The sequence below is a fragment of the Giraffa tippelskirchi genome, chromosome 11 (assembly GCF_054371585.1).
Source record: "Giraffa tippelskirchi isolate mGirTip1 chromosome 11, T2T-mGirTip1v1.2.pri, whole genome shotgun sequence".
NCBI lineage: Eukaryota > Metazoa > Chordata > Mammalia > Artiodactyla > Giraffidae > Giraffa > Giraffa tippelskirchi.
This window is the reverse complement of record NC_137285.1, coordinates 144,718,656-144,741,855: the sequence shown is the minus strand read 5'-3', so window position 1 is coordinate 144,741,855 and position 23,200 is coordinate 144,718,656. Positions and strand designations below refer to the sequence as shown.

The window sequence follows — 23,200 nt, the reverse complement described above, 5'->3', positions numbered from 1 at the left end:
CCTGGGGGAACCACTCACCTTTCTCTGCCCACTTTGTTTATGTTGCAAAGAGGGAGTTTGTCAGCAGCCTGGCCTTCCTCTTCCAGCCACCTCCTCCCCCATTGAGACCATCAGCCAAGATAAAGGGGTAGGTGATTTTTCTAGGGAGGAGGTTGAGGGGAGGTGGTATAGGGAGACACATTACTGGTCACAAAGGATTGAAATGAACCCAGAATCTTGGTGTGTGTGTGGGGGAGTTGTTGCTGTAGGAATCTAGTTGTTTTAGGCTGAAAGGTTCCCAGAAAGCCTCTGAGACCCCCAAACTCCATTCTTACCCCTCTTCCCCACCACAGGATGTGTGGACATAAAAGGACTCACCACAGTGCCCCACCCTCCCCACCACTGTGCCAATGAGCCCCAGATAAGATCTTTGTCCCCTCACTGTGCAATTTGCAGCAACCTGGCTGAGGTTGGATATTAGGCTGGAGGATGGAGACGTGTGTGTGTGTGTGTGTGTGTGTGTGTGTGTGTGTGAGGGGCAGGTTGGAGGGGTTGATGGTGTCAGGTTATTTGACAAAGTCACACCAAATAAGGAGCGACCAGAAGGGTGAGCCTAGGCTGGAAGCCAGAAGGCTAAATGAAATCAAACATTAATGACTGCCGTCTATAGAATGGAATCCATCATCCTGGCCCCATAGGTGGTAGTGAGAATTACATGAGTTAATACTCGTAATTCCTGCAGCACGCGGTGCCTGGCACAGAGCGGGCGTTCAGCAAGACGGGGACCATTGTTGTACAACTGTGTTCTTACACACTTCGGTATCTACAGTCAAAGCAGAGTCCTTTCCATTTTAGATACTGGCCTAGGCCCCAGGGGATACCCCAGAGATATTTAAGACAAGGTGGCTTGCCAACCTATGGGGGTGTAGATAGTCTCACGAAACGAGAACTTGCCACGGAAGTCTTCCCTGGGAGGCGCGGGCCCTCCGTTAGGATTCCCAACCGCCTTCCCCCCAGGGCGTGAGCGCGCCCCCCGCAGGCGATCTCCGGGACCGCGTCTGCTGGGGAGCCCGGGGGGCCCAGTCCCCCCAGCCCCTCTCTCCCGCCCGCCCCGGCGGCCACCCTCGGGGGCGAGGCAGCCCGGCGCGTGGGAGGGGACGGCGCGCCATTGGCTTGTGCGCGGAACTGAGAGGAGGGACCAGCTCGGGCCGCCAGACTCGGGCAAACCCCGGCCGCACAGGGCGCCGCGCGCAGTCCAGCCGGCCCTGCCCTGCCCTGCCCTGCCCCGCGCGGGCGGCGCGATGTGAGGCGCCCGAGGGCCCGAGTCCCCCAGCTCCGCGCAGCGCCGGCGCCAGCAGGCGCTACGAACGTAAGTTCTGCTCCCCGCCGCCGCTTCGGAGCCTCGCACTTTCCCTTCCCGCCTCCAGCCGGCCGGGTGCCTGCGCAGCACAGCCCAGCGAGGCTCTTGCGGCCGCAGGGACCGCCGGGGACAGCGAGGACCCAGTGCGCGCGAGCCGGGCGCCCCAGCACCTCCCGGCGCCGGCAGGTTCTGCCGGGACCCCGGGGATCTCGGCCCCCACCCCCACCCTCGGCTCTCCCGGGCGCCGTCCCGCAGCCCCCTCTGGTCCTTTCGTTCGCGCTCCCCGCTCGCTGCCCTGTCCTCTGACTCGGTTTCCCTCTCTCCTCCTGCTTCCTCCCTCCTTCGTCTCCTCCCTCCTGGACTGTTGATTCCGCCCTCGGCCTCCCCGTCTCGGGCTCGGGCTCTCTGCTTCGGAGCAAGGGAGAAGCCGAACAGAAAGCAGATTTTCCCGTTCTGGGGTCTGACTCGGTCCCCGCGCTCGGTTCTCTGTCCCCTCCCCCGCTCCATCCCCGTCCCCATCCTCCTCCCTCCATTGTTCCCAGGTCCGGGGTGCGCGCGGCACAAACTTGCGAGACCCTTTCCTCGCCCCCGCTGGGTCGAGGCTGGAGGTGGCGGAGTTCCCGCTGCCCACAAGTCTGGCCGGATCTTCTGGTTCGGGGGGCCGGGGGCGGGGAGCCCCGCAGGCGCCCAGCAGCCCAGAGCTACCGCCTGGAGCCCCCAGGCTCGCAGACTCGAGCCTGAGAAAGTGGGTGGGTGTCTGGAGCTGGGAGATAAAGGACCCATGGGAGGGGGGAGGAGCCAGACCTGGAGACCCCAGTCTCCGGGGTTGGGGGCACCAGAGGCGGGAGCCGCGCCTAAGCCCAAGCTGTTGGGAGGGGATTAGGGACGCACAGGTGGAAACCGGCGCTCCCCACTCTCTCCCGAGCCGCGCGCTTAGCGGGACGGGGCAGTGCGGGGCCATTGTCCTGGCGCTGAGTGGCCGGGGACTGCCAACCCTGGGCTGTGAACTCGCACCCACCCTGAGGGTCCGCAGGGGAGCCGGCAGAACGCCGCGCGCACCCCCCGGCGCGCCCCCAGCGCGGTGGGGCTCTCGCTCCGCGTCCTGTCGCCCCCCCTCCCCCGCCTGATCCCGGGCTCCCGCCGCCCCCGCGAGGCCCGGGGGGAAGCGGGTTTCTACCCGGGAGCGAAGGGGGCGGGGGCGGGAGCCCGGTGGAGGGTGGAGGCCGAGAGCCCCGAGGCTTCTCCCGAGCCCAGAGCCCAGCGCCGACGCCCAAGGCGGCCTCGCCGCCCCACGGACGGCCCCGCACTTCCTGCTTGATTTCCTTCGGACGAACTTTTCCTGGTGGGGCCGTCCTGCGGGGAGGGCGCCGGGGATGCCTGCCCCCACTGAGCGGCCTCTTGGACCTCCAGCCCCAGTGGCCTTGTGGGGAGGGGGATGATACCTTTTCCTCCAGCTTTTAGATACCAGGGACTCCGTCGTCCTTAGATACCAGGGACTCCGTCCTCACCTCCAGGCAGGTCCATGGCTCTGAGTTGCCACCTGGAAGGAGGTGGTGAGAGGGTTGTTGGAGAGCCAGGAGGGGGCAAAGTCCATTTTTCAGCTTCGTTCCGTTTAGCCCAGGGGGAGCAAAGATTTTTCTTGTTGGGTTGTTAGTACAATAAATAAGACCACGTATTCTCCAGGCCTCTGTTATCCCATCTGTAAAACGGGCCCTCTGGCCTCCAAGGTCCCCTCCAGGCCCCATTGTCTTGGGAACCGGCTACTCTGACTCCTCCTTTTCTGCCCACTTGGTGTCAGCTTAATATATCCTTCTAAATTTGGAGTGGAGGGCTGAGGCCCAAAGCCCTCCACCCATGTTTGGCTGTCAGCACCTGCTGGATGCACAGTGCAGGCCTGTTCTCTGCAGATCCCTCAATCCCACCCCCACTCCAGGGCCTCCAGCCCCACACTCAACTGCCTCCCCTCCGCAGGTTCTTATGGTACGCCCTCCTCTGTCTACTGGAGGAAGGGCTTGCTGGTGCTTGCAGTCCTGGGGTTGGCATGGGAGGGACAGTGGAGTTAGCAGTGACCTGTGATATTCACACAACCCAGAGCTATTCTTTCCTTTCTTTCATTTACTAAACAAAACTGTTAGTGAGGGCTAGGCCAACATGATTTAATGAACAAAGTGCCAGATATAGTTCTGGGCACTAAGAGACAGCTGTGAACAAAATTAAAAGATTCTTGCCCTTCTGGAGCTGACACGGAATGGGGGAGGGGTAGATAACTAATAAAGTAAATAAGCAAATTATATAGTATTTTGAGAGGTGAGGGGGAAAAGTTGAGTGTTGGGGGGAGTGTTAAGGCCAAGGGTGGGGTCACCATTTAAAATAGGGTGGTCAGGGAGGTCTCCCTGAGGAGGTGACTTTTCAGCTAAGGTTTTGAGAGAGTAAGCTTTGGGGAGAGTTTCAGGGACTAAAGATCTGGCAGAGAACAGCCTGTGCAAAGGCCCTGAGGCTGGAATACGCCTGCTGTATTTGAGGAGCTGTAAGGAGCCAGCAGCTTCCTTCATGGCTCAGTGGTAAAGAATCCGCCTGCCAGTGCAGGAGACCTAAGAACTGTGGGTTCGATCCCTAAGTCAGAAAGATCCCCTAGAGGAGGAAATGGCAACCCACTCTAGTATTCTTGCCTGGGCATCCCATGGACAGAGGAGTCTGGCGGGCTACCATCCATGGGGTTGCAAAGAGTTAGACATGACAGAGTGGCTGAGCACGCACACATAGGCAGCCAGTGCAGCTAGGGTAGAGTGAGAGGGTGGGGAAGGGACAGGAGATGAGGCAAGCTGAGAGGGGATAAGCATTCCCATTTCACAGATGAAGGCAGTGAGGCTCAGAGATGACATATAAGTAACCCCAAGGCAAGCCACTCCGGAGAGGCAGCTGCAGGGTGGGGTGCCTAGTGTTCTAACTCCTAGCCCATAACATTTTCCCTTCACTCTGCATTCCATTTATTCACGACAGTGGTTGCTCCTCTGGCAGGGCCAGGCCTGACCCAATGCTGGAGACATGGAGGGGAGCCACCCAGGCTCAGTCCCTGCCCTCCGCAGGTGCTCCCTCCCCACCTGTGGTCAGTACACTCAGGCTGTCGTCTTCCTCCTGAGCCAGAGTGACCCTAGTTCTAGTTCTCTCTTCCCATTTCCTTCCTATGGCCCCTCCCCTGTAATCAGCCCCCACTCCGTATCCACATGTGGCCCTACAGGGAGACCTTTTCTGAAGCTGATATGGCCAGGGGAGAAACTGAGCGGAGAAGTTGAATGTCCTTGTCTGAAAATCATAGCACCATAACTTTTGAGCATTCACCAGAGATCAGTACTGTTTTAGGTATTTTTGTGCCTCTTCTCATCGGTGGGAGGTGTGTGTCATTATTACAGAGGAGGAAACTGAGGCCCAGGGAGCTGGTGTAACGGGCCCAAGGCCATGCAACTAGCGAGCGATGGAGTTAGGATGTCAGCACAGGTCTTTTGAGTCATGCCAGAGCCCCACATCTTGGGGAAGGTGGTCGGTTCTGATCTGTGGTTCTGGCCCATCCAGGCCCCAGAAGAAGTACCGGGACCTTTCTGCTTGCCTGCCTCTCCCAACCTATCCAAAGGGCAAATAGCTTCTTGCTTATGAAAAAGTTGGCTCAAAATAGTGGAGCATCTCTTCAGGGAAACACCCTTTCTCCTCCCCTCCAAGTTTCTGAGCATCTACAGGGGTGGGGGAGGTGGAAGGAGTCGGAGGGGCGAGGGATATGTCCACTGCCTTCTCATAAGAGCTCGTGGGATCTGGAAGCCAGGCTGTCCTGCTGACTGTGGCCCCACAGGGTCTGGAAGCACCAGCTGCCTTTGAGGGCCCTGACGTGGTCACTGGGCCAAGGGCGAGGCTGGCCCATTCCTGGGTTGAAAAGGACAGGAATTCCCCATGTGTTTTGCCCTTTATGACAGTGGGGACAGGGATGCCCCTTGCAGTGACTCCTGAGTGGCGGTGGATGGCCATCAAAGAGCTGGGGAAGTCAGTGACCTCCCCCCGCCCCATGTCCCCTCCTTCTTGCCCCTTGCCTGCCCTGCCCTCTCACCCTCTCCAGCACAGCAGGGGATGTTTATTTTTTTGTGTCCCAAAGGCCTTAGAGATGTTCGTGATGAAAATGTGGGCTTTCCTCTGTCCTGGAAATTCTGCAGCTTCAAAAGAAAGAGAACTAGTAGAAAGGCAGCAAGAATGTGTGTGTTTCCAGAGCCAATGAGGGAGGTGCTGGGGGGACTTGGGGGAGGGACAGCCTGTGCCGGGTTCTTTGCTGGAGCTGGAGTGTGGCTGGTGAGTGACAGGGCTTGGAAACCAAGTCAGGAATATCACAGCCAGGAGGGGCCCTGGAGACCACGCTTTCATTTTTTAGATGGAGGAAACTGAGTCCCAGGGTTGGGCCCCAGCTTGCCTTCTGCCACGAGGGCAGTCTGTTGTTGACCTCAGTTGTCCTGTTTCCCAGCCCAGTGACTCAGGGCTCAGCCTTCCAGCTTCTGTCAAACCCTCCACTGCCAGCTCCTGTGTTCCTGGAGGTTCTTGGAAATGGAGCGTGGAATCCCTTTCTTGACTACTGAGCCTTGTTGTGGGGGCAGGTTTCTGTCCCTGTGGGATTCGAATCGTCTTCTTTCCTCTTCTCGGCCGGTTCTACTCTGTCATCCTCGCCCTTGACACATCCTGAGCCCAGTGGTGAAGCTGGTACCCGAGAGACGTGGATGAGGCGGCCCCACCCTCCCCTAACTCATCGGCTACTTGAGAGACAAGGCGGGCTGGCCTTTAGAATAACTGCACTCTGCTCTCTAGGGACACACTGCAGGGAAGTCCTGCTGCATGGTACCCTTTCCTCAGCTTCTGCCCTTAGCCTGTGTGAGCTGAGAAAACCCCCCACCCTGGCAAAAACCTGCACCCCAGAGGCCACCGTGATCATGGCTGTGATGCAGCTGTGTGACCCTGCTGACAACCCAGTAAGTCAGGCGTTGCCACCTTGTTTACAGTGAAGGGACGGAGGCTCCAGGAAGTCAGTCTGCCCAAAGGCACAGGACTCATGGGGCAGAGCCCAGAGACTTGGACCCTTGAGACTGGAGACTCACTCTGCCTGAGGGCCTAACTAAGTGGAGGGTTCAGGGCTGGGCATCTTTTGACCCAAGGGGCTGATGGGCTGCACTAGGGAAGGACTGCAAGAAGGATGATGCCGGCTCTGGACCTCCTAGCCCCCACGGTGCCCTTGCTGGGGCTCTCCCTGCCTCCCTTCCCTCTGCCCAGGGCCGGGAGACTCCAGCTCTCACTTCCCCCACTCCTCTGCTACATGTTCCAGTCCCCATTTCCAGCTATTTTGTACCAACGTGATAACAGAACAATGGGTCTCCCTGCAGCCCTCCCCAGGTCCTGCCGAAGTCACAGGGCCTTCATCCAAGGGAGGCTGGACCCCAGGGCGAGGTTCAGATGCTGGCAACCCGCCAGGGACTTTCAAGGGGAGATATGATGGAGAAGAAGGCTTAGAGCTTGGTTCTTGTTGGATGTCATGTTCACCACACCACACCCCCAGCCCACATACCGGCATGTGCACACACACACACATAACAGCTTCTCTCTGAATATCCATTAGGCACCGTTAACTTGGTTGGAATTTCAGCTTTGTCACTTAGCCCCAGATACACATGTGCGTAAGTCACTTGGGCCTTAGTTTCCTTATCTGTAATACAGCCGTTCTCATTGGGCTCTGGGGATAAGCATGGAATTCCAGGTCTGGAAGTACTTGTCCACTGCCTCCTTTCCTGGGGTGGATGATCTCAGAGCGTTTCTCCTTACAGGTGCGCTGACCCTCCTGCAGAGGGTCTTGTTTGCAAAGGAAGCAGCTCTTGACTCTGATACTCAGCAGCAGTGACTCCCCCCTGAATCACCAGAGGCTTGGCAGCTGGTGGGTTTTCTGGGCCCCAGGCCCCTTCCTCTCCCCCCTCCCCTGCTGGTTAGGTTCCTAAGCCAGCCCTTGTGGGGGCACAGTCTCCACGAAGGGGACAGCTCTGCAGTCCATCTGTTTCTATGGAAACCAGGCTTCCCGGGAAGGCTCTAGGGGGGTTGGGAGAGGTCCTCCAAGACTGACACGGTAGTGATGCCCCAGCCCCACGGATCTGCTGTGGGGGCAGGGCCTGGACAGCTGCCCCGTTAGTGTTGTTAATTGCTGTCCTTTGGGGAGCACCGGGGGCCAGGCCCCTCCACTGCCTTTTTTCAGTCTGTCTAATCAAAACCCTGTGAGCTAAGACGTCCTCCTGTGGTTTCACAAATGAGGAGGCTCGGAGAGGTTAGGTAACTTTCCTGACGTCACAGAACAATTGAGAGAACGGGTTGGGGGTTTGAATCTGAGTTTGCCCAATCGTTAAGTATATACCCACCCTCCCATCCTCCCCTGATCCTTGTAACACCCCCCCACAACACTCCCCTGCCCAGCACCCCCAACCAGCACTCCCCATAACCCCTCCCCCACCCCAATGAGCCCTTCTCTCTTGGTCCAGTCTCTGGGGGCATTGCTCAGTCTCTGTCCCATTACGGTCCCTTCTGTCTTTCAGCCTCTGGGAGCTCTTTGGGGGTGTTCTTTTCTGGCCTCGGATAAGGAAGGAGGAAGGGGCTACAGGGGGGTCAGATCTTGGCTAGCAGGGGGTCTCAAAACCCTTCCCCCCAACTTTAGTCATAAATTTTTGTTGTGCTCCTCCCACGCCCGGAGCTGTCCAGGCCTGGTGAGCAAAACCATCAGTAAGCCCTACCCTCTGGCACTCCCCTAGAGGTGGCTTCGGCTTTCTGGGGGGGGGGGTGGTCTCATCCCACGCTCTCATCCAATCTCCACCCGTTTCCTGGGCACCCCAGATGCCAGGGAGAATCCCAACCACTCTCAGGGAGTCTTCAGCACCCCTGACCTGTTTGCCCAAGGCTGCCTGACCAGAGGAGGTGCCAGATTGGAACCCAGCTCTGCCTGACCAGAGTCCCTTCCCTGCCCCTGCTGGGTCACCAGCTCATGCATGGCCCGGGGCAGTGCCTGCCCGCCCTGGGCCTCGGCTCTCTGCCTTGTCCAGGCTGTGTCTGGAGCAGAGCCTCCCCTTAGGCCCTGCCGGCTCTGAGAGTGATCCTGAGCCCTCTGGGTGGGGTGGGGGAGGCCTGCTTGCCTTGGCCCCACTGTCTGGTATTCGTCTGTGCTGTTGAGTGTCTCTGTGTCCGGGGGCCCGCGGGACTGTTCTCAGGTGGGGATAATAGCAGCCCTACCTTCAGATCGCTGGGTCCTGCGGAAGCCAGCTGGCCCTGAAATGCTGAGAAGGATGGGCCGGAAGTGGCCCGTGGGCGCCACTGAGAGTTCAGAGCGGGGAGGGCACTGAGCCCTGGGCAGTCACCCTGGAGGAGGGGCGCTGCAAAGCCCCTGAGGAGCTGTGGACCTCGAGATGGGAGGAACAGAGGGCAGTGGTTCAGAAAGGGGAGCAACTGTTTGAAGGCCTGTGATTTGCCAGTTTATTGGGAATCGAGGTCAGAGAAGCTGGCTGGGGGCAGCATGCAGAAGGTCACGAACGCTGGGTCTGGGGGCTGCAAGCCGAATTTCCCCTTCTCCTCGCCTGGCCAGTGGAGAGGCAGCCCTCCTTCCGCCCCTCTCTCACTTGCCTTGGGCAGCCTGGCACCAACCTGGCACCCCCTGGGAGAGCCCTAGGGGACCTTCAGGAGGCAGTGGGGCCTGGGAACGGAAGCGTGACAGCTGTGACAGACAGGCTTTTTCCACTTGCACGGCTGGGTGAGGAAAGGGGAGGCGAAGAGGCTCGGCCTGGCCTGGCCCTGGGCAGGGCGGAAGGGCTTTGCTGTTGGCACCTGCCCGTACACACTCCCTCCCTCCCCCACCCCCGCCCCCTCCCCCGCAGGCAGAGTGCCCCTTCTCTTTAGCACAAGGTTAGAAACTGGGAGAGCTGCAGCGCCTTACAGAATCAGGATTCGAACCCAAGTCTGGCTGTCCCAAAGCCAGCGTCCAGCTGGGGTGCAGGGAGGGAGTGGGGGACACTCCCTCCATCCGCTCTTAGGTTAAAGTGGGGCCACTCCTAAAAAGGACACCTGGAGAGGCCTTTAAAAGGAGGACAATTCACGGGCAGATGGGGGTGTGTGGGGTTGTCTCGGGGTTGGGTGCTTAGGGGTTGGCGAGAGCTGCTCACCTGCCCTCCCCGGGTGAGCAGAGCCCAGTCCTGGGGTGAAGGAGCCCCGGGACTCAGCACTCAGAGCAGTTAGCTCCATAGGGCCAGCTGGCTACTGGGGCCCCTGCTCCCTGGAGATAATGTTCAGGATCTCACTTTCCCTGGGAGGCTGCAGGGCCGGTTGTCAGTGGTGCAGTGGTGAGCTCATTGCTGGGGCCGGGCCCCGGGCTCCCGGGGTGGCAACAGTGGGTCCCCCCGGACCAGGTGCCTGACGGCAGTGTCTGTGGATAAGGCTCATCCCACCTCAGCGATGCTGGACGTCCGATAGCGCCCAGGACGCTGTGACCCCCCCATCCGTACCAGCCCTGGGCCTGTGGTGCCAAGGGGAGCACTGTACTGTGTTGGTGGGGAGGGCACAGAGGGCAGAGGAAGGCAGCCGACCCTCCGAGCAGGGATCGCTGACCCGGCCCGTGTCTGGGGTGCTGTGGCTGGAGCATCAGCCTTGGGCGATGGGATTGAGATCTTGGGGCTTCGTCCAGCAGGTGAAGACGTTAGGAAATGCGAGTTAGTCCATTCTCCTGATCCTCCCCAGCCTCCATCCCAGCCCCTGCCGCATGAGGGGCATGGGGAGGAGGGGGTGTCTGGGTCTCAGTGCCCATCTCAGCCGAGCACTTGGCATGCGCCCGGCACTGCCCCACACTTTCTCCATGCATGTTTTTCTCACAGCATCCCTAGGAGGGAAGACTCTTGGCTTTCCCAGCTGCAGATGGGGCCACTGAGACCCAGAGAGGTTAAGTGACTTGCCCACAGGCACACAGCTAAGAAGTGGCAGACACTGGGCTTTGAACTCAGGAGAGTACGGTTTCGGCAGCTAAGCTCTTCCGGCTTCAGCAGTTAGCTGGCCCTTTATAAACTACTTTCTGGCCATTATTTTGTCTCCTTTGACCAGCCCTAGGGAAAATGTAAGGATTATTGTTTCCATTTCACAGATGAGAACACTGGGGCTCAGAGAAGCAACTTGCTCTGATTGGTGGCTGACAGATCAGCATCCCGAGCCCCACCCAGGCTGTAAGCTGCTCACAGCTAATCCTCACTAAATGCACTTCTTTCATTTAAACATGCAAGTGCTGTGCTGTGTGCTGGGACCAAGCTTCCCTTTTTGCCCTCGGATCTCTAGGAGCTGAGAATTACAGCTCCATTTCACAGATGGGGAAAACCGAGGCTCAGAGCTACGTGACTTGTCGACATAGCTAGTAATGGGCGCAGCAGGACTGAGTCAGGCAGCCTGGCCGGACTGGGTAAGAAGGGTTAAAATGCCAGGGAGACCTATATGAAGGGCCAAAGTCACGTTTGAGAATAGCTGATGTTGGGGAGAATGTGGAGGAATAGGAACACTAGTGCATTGTGGGGAAACCTAAATGGTTCGTTTCTTTGGAGCACAATCTGGCACTTTCTCCTAGAGTTGAGTGTAGATTTACTATATGTTGTAATTCAATATAATTCCACTGCTTGGGTAAGCATTTATCCAATGCTTGGGTAAAAGCCCAAGCATTTACCTTAGAGAAATGAAAACTCATGGTCACCCCCAAACCTGCACACGAATGTTTATGGCAGCTGTATTCTTAACAGTCAAACTTTGGAACAACTCAGACATCCATCAGTGAGTGAGTGACAGGGGAAACGAACTCGTACATTGACATCCGGGAATACGACTCTCCTGCCAAGAGGAAGGGACCGTCCGTACACACAGCGCGGATGGGTCTCAAAGGCACGATGCTGAATGAAAGAAGGAAGCGGGTCTCTGAGGTTATGTACTATATGACTCCATTTATGTAACACATGTGCAGAAACAAAACTATAGCGACAGATGGCAGATAACAGATCGGTGGTTGCCAGGGGTTAGGGGCAAGGGGAGGGTCTGAGTGGTGAGGGTCCTGATGTGGAGGGGCTGGTTACCTGTCCTTGTGCTACATTTCTTAGCACTACAGACCACAGAGAAGCTCCATTTTGCTGTATGCAAATTAAAAGACCAAAGGGGAGGCTGGAAGAGGAAGGGTGGCTGCCAGGTGCTTCCTTGGTGGAGGGGTGGGTGGGGGCCAGCTCTGGGCTGTTCCTCGCAGTGGCAGCCTCCAGCGGTCCATCTGGCATCCGGAGGGACGCAAGTCTGATTATACATTCTACCTGGATTCATGAGAAGGTGGTGGCAAGTAACTGAGGTATGACAGTGGCTGGACCACCTCCCCGCCCCCCTCCCGCCCCGAGGAGCCCAGTTACACCTTGGCTGCCCCAGGCTGGGGTTGGCGGCCACCCTCTCTGACCGGCACTGGGCATTGGGCTGCCTTCCGGGTCACCACCAGGTGCCGCCTCCCACTCCCTGAGCGTGTATATACACAGGAGGAAAAATCATAGCTGCCCTCTTTTTACAGACGAGGCACTAGGCTGCGGGGCTTAGGAGGGCCACTGGGTCTGGACGTCACTCACAAAAGACCTCCAGTAATGACCACTGTCTCCAAACTCGGGGCTGGCGTGCGCCATGCCCAGTCCATCTGGTCTACAGCCACATTGTCTGAATGTCCCGCTGTTTGAGTCTTTGTTCTGATGCTTATTTGCTGGGCGCTTTATTTTGTTCTGAGACACTGGGGGGCTGTGGAGGGCTGGAGGTGACCTGGGGACACGTCTGTGCCCTCCTTCTGGCAGCCCTGGCTGTGGCCGGGAGGCTGAGCCGTGGCTGGGCCCACACGACAGGAAGACCTGTCTGAGGCCTGGTCGGGGGCGTCCAGCAAGCCCACCTCGGGTCCCTGGCCGAGGCACAGGCAACTTCTGAGCCTTGTCGGTTATCGGTTATTGGGGGGCGGTTCTCCTGCCCTGCTGGAGTTACTGTGGGTGGGAATGAGGTGCAGGAATGTGGGAGGCACCCAGCATGAATGGGGCACGTACTAGGGCAGGGGTTGCTACCATTTTTTTAACCCAGTCTCTGTTGAACTTCATTGAACTTGGTTTCCTCATCTGTAGAATGGGTATAAGTGGTACCCATCTAGCAGATGGCTGTGGTCACAGCGTCTGGACACCTTGACCTCACTGTGGCTTATACTGTTGTCTCCTTCGCATAGATTTTGTGCTGACTGAAGGTGAGGGCGGCCACTCCACTTACCTCAGCGTCTCCATCACCCGGCACACAGTAGGTGCTCAAGATCCGGCCGGAGGCAGAGCTGGGGGGAGGCTGGCGACTGGGGGCCTTCGAGGCTTATGGGCTGGGGGTGAGGGGGGAGAGCAGGGAGAGGTAAGGGCGGACTGCTGCCCCAGAGCCTGGCCAGCTCTCCTGGGCATCCCTCCTCTGGCTTGGCTGGGTCCTGGGGTCCCCCCTCCCCTTCTTTCCAATGCTGGCAGGCTGAGTGGAGGTTGTCTGGGAGTGTGGGTGGGTGGGAGGGATTGCTGGGCAGTAGGAATCGTCTGGGCAAAAGTTCAGTGGGGGCCTGGATCCCAGCACTCAGGACACCTACCCAGGCTTGGGCAGACCTTTCCCTTTTCTAGCTAGGCTGACCCAGGCCCCAGTTAACTCCCTGCCTCCAAGAATCTTTGGGTCCAGTCTCCATCTAGGCCTGAATGCCTAGTCCTAGGCCTACACTTCCCTTAGGACTGTCTGTAAGGCTTCCTCCAGCCTGGTCACTGGGGGTAGGCCACATCCATTTAGGCCAAATGGGTTGGTAGAGCTGAAAGGCCTTAAGACCATCTGCTCTAACCCATTTTACAGATGAGGAAGTTGAGGCCAGGACAGGGCAGTGACTTGCCCCTTTCATCCCACAGCTGGGTGGTTAGGGAGCCCAGTACTAAGCCCGGGCCCTCAGAGTCCTCTGGTGTCCACCTGCTGCCCCAGGATGGGGTCTAGCCGCCTTCTGAGATCTGGATCCTGGTCAAGGTCTGTGGCTGAGACCGGTGTCTCCCCGCAGCTCTCCTGCAGAGGCCGGGCTCTAGGACAAGATGGCAGCCAAGCAGCCCCCACCTCTCATGAAGAAGCACAGCCAGACGGACCTTGTGAGCCGCCTAAAGACCCGCAAGATCCTCGGCGTGGGCGGAGAGGATGACGACGGGGAGGTCCACCGTTCCAAGGTGGGCCGGGTTCAGGGAGGGGCCTTGAACCAGCCACACATGGGGGTCTGCCTCTGAGCACCAATTTGAGGAGGCAGGTCTGGCCCACTGTTTGGGGAGGAGAGTAGCTGAGACCCATATAGCTGCATGGGGCCCCCAGATTTAGCTCATATTTTCTGGAAATGTAATGGATATGTCAGGAATAGCAGCAATAATGAAAACGGATGGTTAGAATTAGTTGAGTGCTGATTATTTGCTTGTTATGGCACCAGCTGCCATATTTAATCTTCCTGTTAGCCCGGGAGATGTAGGTTCAGTTATTAACCCGTTTTATGGATGAGGAAAACTGAGGCACAGAGAGACTAAAGACTTGCCCAGGACCACACCAATAAATGGTAGAGCCAGGCTTCAAGTCTACAGCTGGCAGGTGCCTGAGCTCACATTTCTCAGCGCCCATATTTTCAGCTTCCCCTGGGCCCTGGTATCAAGAGGAGGCAGAGAGTGGCCTCAGTGTGACCCTTCTAGCCTAGGTGACTCTGGCTAAGCAGAGGCACCCAGGTGGGTCCCTGGGCATCTAGCAGGCTCTGGGAGGTAGAGAGTGAGCTGGGCAGACAGCGCTGCCTTCTGACCCCTCTCTGTCCACAGATCAGCCAGGTCTTAGGCAATGAGATCAAGTTTGCTGTTCGAGAGCCTTTGGGGCTCAGGTGAGCATTGACTTGTGAGTGTTGGCGGTGTGCAAGGCTGTGGGGAGGGGCCCTGTGTAGTTTTGTCCTTTGTTCCATCTGGTCTCATTCCCTCCTCCAGACCAGCTATCCCTCCATCTTGCCTGGAGAGGGGAGGGTCCCGGGGTGGGGCCTGGGGCTGGCAGTGAGGGATCTGCCTCTGACCTTCATCTCCACGTCTCCCCAGAGTCTGGCAGTTTGTCTCTGCTGTGCTCTTTTCCGGCATTGCCATCATGGTGAGTCTCTGCCCCAGCCCTGAGACCCGGCACCCTCTGCTGCCCTGGGACACCCTGCTGCCTTTCCCCACAGGGCCTTCGGGCCATCATACTGACACCTCTGCTGTCCAGGCTCTCTGGCTGCCTCCCTGATCTGTTTGGATGCTCATCCCCACCTGTGCCCTGCCCTGGAGCATCCGAGGTCCCTTGGTCCGTGGTCCCAACTTTTTGTCCTTGGAACCTGAGATCTTCTCTGCTGCCATGGACGGGGTGGGGGCAGTCAGGGTCCTGACCCTGGGCTGCTGCTGGCAGGAAGGAAGGAGATGTCCAAGGGGAAGGTTCCACAGGGATCCCCTCACCCTGAGCCTCCCGCCCACTGTCCGCAGGCCCTTGCCTTTCCTGACCAGCTCTACGATGCGGTCTTCGACGGAGCGCAGGTGACTAGCAAGACCCCCATCCGCCTCTATGGTGGTGCCCTCCTCAGTGAGTATTGCTGGGCAGACGATGGGAAGGTGACGAGCAACTGGGGGGGCCCATGGAGGGTGAGGGAAATCTGGGAAGCCTTTCTCTTTGTGCTGGGGCTCCTCTTCCCAGAGCCCGCCCTTCAGCTGCCTAGTTTGTCTCTGCTGAGTGTGTGCTACCATCTTGCGGTCACTGATGGAATGTCGCCTGTGGTTCAGGGCTGTTCTTAACCGTTAGCTGAGACAGAGCGCTTACTGAGCACTTGCTGTGTGCGGTGCCCCACCAGGGCATTGGCATAGAGAGATGAAAGCAGCCCAGGCTCCGCCCTGCAGGGAGGGCCTCACAGCCTAGAAGAGGAGGCGAAATCAACACAGTGTCTATAAAACCCTCCCCACTTCGTTTCTTCTCCAGCCTGAGTTACAGGCAAGCAGTGCCTGTTAGGACACTGAGTGACAGCATTTGAAAGCCAGTACCTGTGGTCCCTCCTTGTCGCCAACACTTTCTATGGCTCCCTATTACCTGCAGGCTAAAGTCCCAGTCTGACGTTCAGGGTTATCTGTGGGGTGGATCCAGCCTCCCTTCCAAACCTCCCTGCCTGTGAGTGGGGGGAGGGGATGCCTGGGGTCCTGGCTACTTTGCTGAAGGGAAGAGGAGCGGACCCCTTGCCCCTGCCTCTGGGGGGCGGAGGGTGGATCAGGCTGCCTCGCGCCCAGTCCCCTCCTTGTCCCTCACCCCAGGCATCTCCCTGATCATGTGGAATGCTCTCTACACGGCTGAGAAGGTCATCATCCGATGGACTCTGCTCACTGAAGCCTGCTACTTCTCGGTCCAGTTCTTGGGTGAGTCCTGAGGTGGACAGTTTGGAGGGGGAGGTGGGTAGCTGATGGGGTGCTGGTAGCTTGATCCCTAACCTCCCAGCTTTTGCCACTTGATTTCTGGGAAGTGATGAAAACCTGTGTGAGGGGGAGGGACTCCTGTGTCCGCGTTTACCTTTGTGCACACACACCTGTGCTCACACGGCCGACGTGTGCTGTACCTTCCTGAATGCATGTCCGTGCATCCACCACCCGCTGCTCCCTTGCGTCCCCAGCACAGGGGGGAACAACACACGCCCAGCTGTGCCCACACACTCGCCCCCGTCCCTGCCATGTGGGGGACTCACAACAGATGTACCTGTGGGGTTGGGTGGCTGGCCGGACGCCCCAGCTCAGGGTGGGGGGGTGCGGTCAGCCAGGCAGCTGCCCCGGGGCCCCTGGCTTCCCATGCTGGGGGGTGAGGAACAGCGCTCCTGACTGCTGTCCCTCCTGCCTCTCTCCCACAGTGGTCACTGCCACGCTAGCCGAGACGGGCCTCATGTCTCAGGGGATCCTGCTGCTGCTGGCCAGCCGCCTCCTTTTTGTCGCCATCAGCGTTTACTACTATTACCAAGTCGGCCGAAAACCCAAGAAGGTGTAGCCACCTGCCAGGCCAGGGGCCCCTCTGGGGCAGGGAGGCCCTGGGACCGACCTCGGATCCCCTTTGGCTCCGGAAGGCAGGAAGGACCCTGCCCCGGGCAGGCAGGGCAGGCGCCTTCCCCTTCCTCCCCAGATGCTGTGACCGTCGGGGCTGGGGAGGGAACGGGGCCTCTGTACCCTGTCCTTCCCCCCTCACAGTGATGCCTCCTTCTCGTGGGTCTCCTGGCCTCTGGATCCCCCTGGACAGATGCTCACAGGAGAGCTTGAGTCACGGGCATCCGGCCGCACCAGGCCCCTTCTTCCCCTGTCACGAGACCCTTCTTTCTTGAGAGGCTGTGGACCGCCTCCCTGTCCGTCCCCTGCACCCCTTGGCCTTCGCTGCTCAAGCAGCCAGACTTGGCTCCCGCCCCTGCCTGGAAAACCCGAGACCTTGACCCTGGGCCCCTTCCCTTCCATGCAGGCCCTCTCTGCACACAGGGGACACTGTGCCCCTAGACACCCAGCCCAGCTGTGGCCTGGCAGGGAGGTGGTGGGGGCCCGCCTTTGAGCCAGCACCTCCCTTTCCGCCTCCCGGGGGCAGCGGGGCCCTGTCCTCAGCCCCGGCCTCACTCTTGGCTTCTCTGCCTCAGCCCCCAGCTCATGGAGGCCCCCAGGTGCCCTCTTCCCCTGCAACTGGCCCCAGGCCGGCCCTGACAGATGGACACCTGGGTAACCCGGATGAAGGCCACCTGTCAGTGATGGGGCTTGGGGATAAGGCAGAGAGAAAAGCATTTCCTCCTCACTTGGGCATGTCCTCCAGGGTCTGCTGTACACCTGACTCAGCCCCCTCTCCGCCTCCCCCCTTCCCCAGGGTGCTGCCCTTTGGCCTCTGTCCTGGGTATGCCACCGAGGCCCAGCTATGAATATGACTGGGTACCCTTCAAAGCTCAGCAGGGCAAAAAAACAAAAAAAATAGAAATAGTTCAGCAGGCTGCCTCCACTCACACCCATCTCCTCAGTGCCCCGACGGGGCTGAGACCCCTGCAGGCCCAGCCCCTCGCTGCCCCCACTGCGAGTCCCTCACCCGACGCCCTCCTTCGCTCCGTCACGCGGGGATTGGTGGCCCCCATGTCCTGGGGGGTGCAGGGGAGCAGGCCCGGCCCCAGACTCGCTTCCTGTCTCAGAAACGTGTTGAAGGGGAGGACTGGTTGGTCCTGAGGTGTAGCCCAGCTCCAGCTGCTGCCATGTGGAGGGCCCCCCACCCCAACCCTGGGCCTCACTGCCCTCCCCCACACCCACCGCTGTCCCTGCGGCCAAAAACCCGGACGTGGGCCCTTGGCCCAGTGGTGCCACCACTGTTAATGGAGGCCTGCCCGGCGGGTCGGGAGCCCAAGGCTGCTGACTGTGGCTGAGGACGGGAAACGGGACCCTGAGGATGGGCCATTCCCACGGGGCCTCTGTCTCTTGGGCTGAGGTTCTAGTCTCTCTGTAGAATCCTGTCCACCCCCCCGCACCCCTCCACCGAGTCCCAGGCAGGCCTGGAGCCAGTGCAGACTTTGGGAGGTGGTGTTGGTGGCTGGCAGGCTGTGCCCCCTGGCCCCGCTGTGTCGATGCTTTTCGAGGCCTGGCTAATTCGTCAGCAAGTGATGGATGGTTTGTCCTAAGAACCAGTCCTAAGAACCAACCGCTGAGCATGGGAGGGAGGCTGGCAGGGAAGGGGGAAGCGTGGGCGCCCGAGCAGGGCCAGGCCAGCCGGCCAAGCTGGGGGGTGCGGCACGGCCTTGGCTCCGGAGAGGGTGGACGAGGGCCCGCAGGGACGGCGCTGTCCCTCCTAAAGGTTCCAGAAGATCCAGGGTGCCCCTACCCGGTTCACTTCCACCAAGCTCCTGCCCCGGCCCCCTCCACCCCCACCCCCCAATCAAGACCACCGTTCCTCACGGTCACTATTTATTCTTCGTTCCTTTTTCTTTTTGTAAGAAACAGTCACAAAAGCCAGTGCAAAACCATCAGTGTGGGCGTCCTGTTTTATATTACAAAACTCCTCTTGATATATAATATAAAAAAGGGAGGCTCACGGGGGATAAACATGATAAATTAGCTCTGCTACCTATGGCAGGGAACATGTACAGTTTCCAAAATAGACTTTCAACGTATAGGACCCACCAGGGGAGGGGTGAGGGGGCTTCGAGGGAGGTGGGGGGCTGGGGCCTCAGCTGGCTTGGAGGATCCTGTCTGGGCTCCTTAGGCGTGGAGAGGAGAGAGGGGGCATGGGGTGCTGGGCAGGGTCCCAGCCCCCGGCCCCTAAGCAGGAAGGCGGCCTTTTCAGCACTGGGCAGGGCCTGTGACAAGTGCAAGGTCTCCCTGGCTCCTGGCCTATTTTCGGGCTTAGGAAGTCTCAGCAAAGAGATGCCATGGCCCGCCCTGCCCCATGAGTGCTTGCCAAGTTGCTTCAGTTGTGTTCCGATTCTATGACCCTATAGACTGTAGTCTGCCAGGCGCCTCTGTCCATGGGATTCTCCAGACTAGAATACTGGAGTGGGTTGCCATGCCCTCCTCCAGGGAATCTCAACCCAGGGATCAAACCCACATCTCTTACATCTGCATTGCCTGGCAGCTTCTTTACCATCAGTGCCACCTAGGAAGCCCCACCCCCACCCCAGCAGCCCCCAAATTGCCATCTGCACCCATCGAGAGCTGTTGGGGCTGGGCTTTGCCTTCTCAGGCCTGTTCAGAATGGCTGCGGGCAGCCTTGAAAATAAGCTACCAGCCTGTGTTAATGGTATAGAGCAGGGAGGCCTGCTTACCCTTTCCAGCCCCAGAATGTAGTTGGTGGCAGCAGATCCAGGCTCCTTGACCCTTTCTGGAAAGCCCTTGGTGATGAGAGACTCCCATCCGCCCTCAAACCCATCTCCCCCAGATGTTCCTCCACGACCAGCCTTTCATCTCAACGGCTCAGATGGGGTTGTGCATGATGCCTGGTTCTTACCTTGAAGGCCCCAAATTCTCCTGGGCAGTGGGGACCAGATGGGGCCTTGATGCCTAGGGAACCCCTAAGCTGAAGCCACACAGTTGCCCAAATTGACCCTAAACCCTGTTTAATCAGCCTTTTTTTGGTCCACCTCACACCAGACTTTTGTCTCTGCCAGGAAGTTGGAGCCAACTTATGGGTGGGTCTAGAGACCTGGCTGGAGTACCAGCTGCATGGTGGCCTTTGGGGTCCTGGAGATGCTGGGTCACTAGGGAGTTCATAACATCATTTATGGAGGTGCCAGGGCAGCCTGATAGAGGAGCAATATGGAAAGATCCAGACCAGAGAGGACGGCAGGGAGGGTGCAAGGGGGGAAAAAAGAAATAGGGGGAGGGTCAAACCAAATCTTGACAGCAGGCACTGAGCTCTGGTGGCATCTCAGGAGGGGGGCAGGTGGCAGAGCAGGGAAGCCGAGGCTGGAAGCTGGCATAGGGCCTGTGAGACAGAATGGGTCCTTCCCAGACCCCAAGGAGGGACAATGAAAGGAGGAGAGCAGGCAACATACTGCCTCTTCCACGCGCATGCCTGTGGCAGACAGCAATCCAGCCTGAGTTGCTTGGCAGACATCACTAATCAAGATCACACTGTCCTTGCCCGCTGAGCACAGACCAGAGCTCAGTTCCTCTGCACAGCTGCCACTCCTGACTGGTCAGGGTTGAGGCATTTTGCAACACAGTTGCCAACACTGGTCTAGAATTCGAGACCTGCATATGAGGGGCTGATCTGTGGGTGCTGTGTAGGTGTGGGTGAGTCTGTGAGGAAACCTCCCCCTGCCAGATCCTAGAGGAAACACTCAGAAGTGTGCTACGGGTGGGGAAAGGACTGGAAAACAATGTCAGAGCAAAACTGACGGGGGGCTCTGGGGTTCTTTAGCCTGAGGGTAAAGGGGGGACAATGTGTGGCCTTCACACTTTGGGGCAGAGAGAGAGAGCAAGTGGCATGACGTGGACAGAACCACAGAAAAACAGAAACCTCTTGCATGTATTGAATTGGTGCTGAAGTCAGAGCAGTCCAAAGAGAAGCCTGTCTTGGGAGGTAGTAAGCTCCCTGTCCTTGGAGGTGTGCAAGAAGAAGATGGAGAAGTCGTGGCAGGGATCTTGTGGAAGGCATCCAAGCGGCAATTCTGAGTGAGGAGAGGCAAGCCAGATGATCCTGGGGGTTCCTTCCAGCCCTGGGAGCCAGGGAGTTGGTGGAGACCAGGGAGGGGCTTGTGAGGAAAGGTGGGCAGTGTGGAAAAGGGGCTGTGGTGTGTGTGCATGTGTGTGTGTGTGTGAGAAGAGTGTGGGGAGGTACAAGGGGACAGCAGGGAGGATAGAGTCCAGAACATTCTTAGCTGTGGAGCTGGGAGGAGGCAACTCCTGACCAGCTTGCCCTCTCTCTTCTGGGGAAACCAGGATGCGGAGGCCAAAGAGCCGTGAGAGCAGCAGATCTTCTGGGACCAACATACCCTTGGGAGGAGTGACAGGCAGCCTCGGAGTGATGGGGTTCTTGTTCAGAACGGTCATGCATGTGCTGTGTGACTGTGGATGAGAAACTGCCCCTCTCTGGGCTTTCCAGAGTATTTGGTCCGACAGCTGGGGAAGCGTGGACCATACCAGCCGGGGCCATTCTTGGATCCAGTCTTTGGATCCTACTCTTGGCCCTGGCATGAGGCAGGCCAACTCCATCTTCGGGGGACCAGGGATTCCGAGTAGGTTTCAAATCCTCGAGGATGTGGTGACCAGGTCTCCTGGGGGCCCCTGGGCTTCGCCAGGCTTCCTCCACCATCTTCTTTTGCTTCCTTCTTGCCTACATCCTTATGTTCTTGGCACCCAGTCCTGAAGCTGTGAGCCGAGGGCCCAGGTCCCAGGCTGCCAGATCTGGTTGGGCCGAGGAGGGGGCCTGGCCCTGCTGTCGCTTTGGTCTCCAGTGCAGACTGCATCCTGGGTGTGCCCGGGTCCATGCAGAGAACCCGCGGTGCCCACTCCGAGTCCAGACGGGCTGTATCAGTCCATAGGTTTGTCTTCATTTTGTTTTGTTAAAAAAATAGCTATTTTCCTCTACCCCTTTTCCTGGCCACTCACAATGGCCTCACCTCCTCCCCCAGGGCCAAGAGGGCAGGGGTGCGGGGGAGGGGAGGGCATTGGGTGCTGGGCAGTGGTGGGCGGGGTAAGTCTTCAAGCTTCAGGCCACACCCTCTACTGGATGCCCCGGAAGAGGCACATGGCAAAGATCATGGCAAAAAGCTGCAAAGAAAGTAGGATTTGGCTTGTCAGGCTGGGCTCACAGCCCTCCAGGGGGCTGTCCCACCCCGAGGAGAAGTGGCTCTCTGCCCTGGCACAGGAAGGGGGCTCACCCATCACTCTTAGGATGCTCTCGCTGCGGGCACTGCTGCCACTGCCCGGGGGTGGGGGCAAGTCCCTCTTGCCAGCCACTGGTCCCCTCATGCAGTGTAGTCATGAAAAGAAGGGGGCTTTGGCCATAGGTTCAAATCCAGCTCCCTTATTTGCCATCAGCAAACATGGGCCAAACACTTCCCTTCTCTGGGCCTGAGTATGTATCAAGAGCTTACCATGTGCTGGGCACAGTTCTAAATGCTTTCTCAGAAGTATTTTCACAGACCGGGAAGTGAGACCCAGAGAGGTCATGGAACCCACCTAAGATCACACAGCTCCAATGAGGAAGCCAGGGCTGGAGTCTAGGCATTCTGAGTCCAGAGGCCAGTCTCACAGCCCCTGCAATCCCCTCCTTGGAGCTCACAGGAGGGGGGTGAGATGGGAAGTCTAAGGTGATTAACAATGTAATGAGGCCTATTACATAGTAGATGTTTAATTAAAAGTTACTAGAAATGTTACTGACAGGCAAGAAAGACGTAGCCTTTCCCCAAATTAGGAGCACAGTCACAGAACACCTGTCTCAGGGCCCTGGGAGGGTGGGGTATGCAGAGACCCTGACTCAGGGATGCCCATTTATTCAGGCTGGCTTGTACCCCGATGCCAGAGCTCCTGCAAGTAGCACAAGTCACAGTCCCCAGACCGCAGGCTCATGACCGAACTTCCAGGAGGGACTCTGGGTGGGGGAGGAGAGGCATATGGTAACCGTGCCTGTCTGAGGTTCTGCACACCCCCACCCCCTGCCACAGAGGCCACAGCTGGGCTTGTGGGCTGGGTGTGAGGGCAGCAGATTGGGAACACAGACACTGTTTACTGAGTCGCTGTCACAGGGTCCCCATCACCTCTGATGTCCACAGTGCTGTAGGAGCCAGCTTTTAAAATCATTTTGCAAATAAGGAAACTGTGGCTCAGGCATCCTGTGTGTGGGGAGAGGCAGAGCTGGGAGCTGAACTCCAGGAGCCTGTGTCTTCCTGCAGGGGACGCGCGTCTGCGATTTCCCAGGGGGCCTGGTACTGATCTATGTCTCCTGATCGTTGTTTCCTCCCAGGAGAGGACTTGTTCACCTAGAACAGTGTTGGTGCACAGCTGGGGCTCAACCTATGCTTGATGAGTGAATGAGTGGGTGAATTAATAAATCCACCTCCCCATCCTCGAAAGTCTCCACAAAACTGCTCTAGGACTGCAGGACACAGTCCTCAAAGGACGTGAGTCTGAGCAGGCTTCGGGAGATGGTGAAGGACAGGGAAGCCTGGCGTGCTGCAGTCCATGGGGTCTCACCCAAAGAGTCGGACACAGCTGAGCGACTGAACAACGAAGGACACAGTAAGAAGCTAAGCAAGTCCAGGTTTATGGTGCT

The 23,200-nt window shown here is 58.4% G+C and overlaps 2 protein-coding genes across 11 annotated transcripts in view; one reads left to right on the top strand and one right to left on the bottom strand.

Moving 5' to 3' along the window:
* The first annotated feature begins 1,198 nt into the window (after positions 1–1,198).
* Positions 1,199–18,446, top strand: TP53I11 (tumor protein p53 inducible protein 11). 4 transcript variants are annotated; one of them, XM_081545890.1, is made up of 10 exons: positions 1,199–1,348; positions 7,183–7,289; positions 11,646–11,741; positions 12,636–12,703; positions 13,473–13,632; positions 14,257–14,315; positions 14,521–14,569; positions 14,935–15,031; positions 15,748–15,849; positions 16,332–18,446. In XM_081545890.1, the coding sequence occupies exons 5-10, from the start codon at positions 13,504–13,506 to the stop codon at positions 16,463–16,465; spliced, it is 570 nt and encodes a 189-aa protein (XP_081402016.1). In that variant the 5' UTR covers positions 1,199–1,348; positions 7,183–7,289; positions 11,646–11,741; positions 12,636–12,703; positions 13,473–13,503; the 3' UTR covers positions 16,466–18,446. The 4 variants fall into 4 exon arrangements, with proteins under 4 accessions (XP_081402016.1, XP_081402015.1, XP_081402014.1 ...); XM_081545889.1 differs by lacking the exon at positions 11,646–11,741; XM_081545888.1 differs by lacking the exons at positions 7,183–7,289; positions 11,646–11,741.
* The window catches only part of TSPAN18 (tetraspanin 18), a 195,194-nt gene continuing 190,371 nt past the window's right edge, over positions 18,378–23,200 (bottom strand). For all 7 annotated transcript variants that reach the window (XM_081545885.1, XM_081545882.1, XM_081545884.1 and 4 more), the window contains one exon: positions 18,378–21,696. In XM_081545885.1, coding sequence (XP_081402011.1) covers positions 21,649–21,696 — 48 coding nt within the window. In that variant the 3' untranslated portion in view covers positions 18,378–21,648. The remainder of the gene's footprint in view (positions 21,697–23,200) is intronic.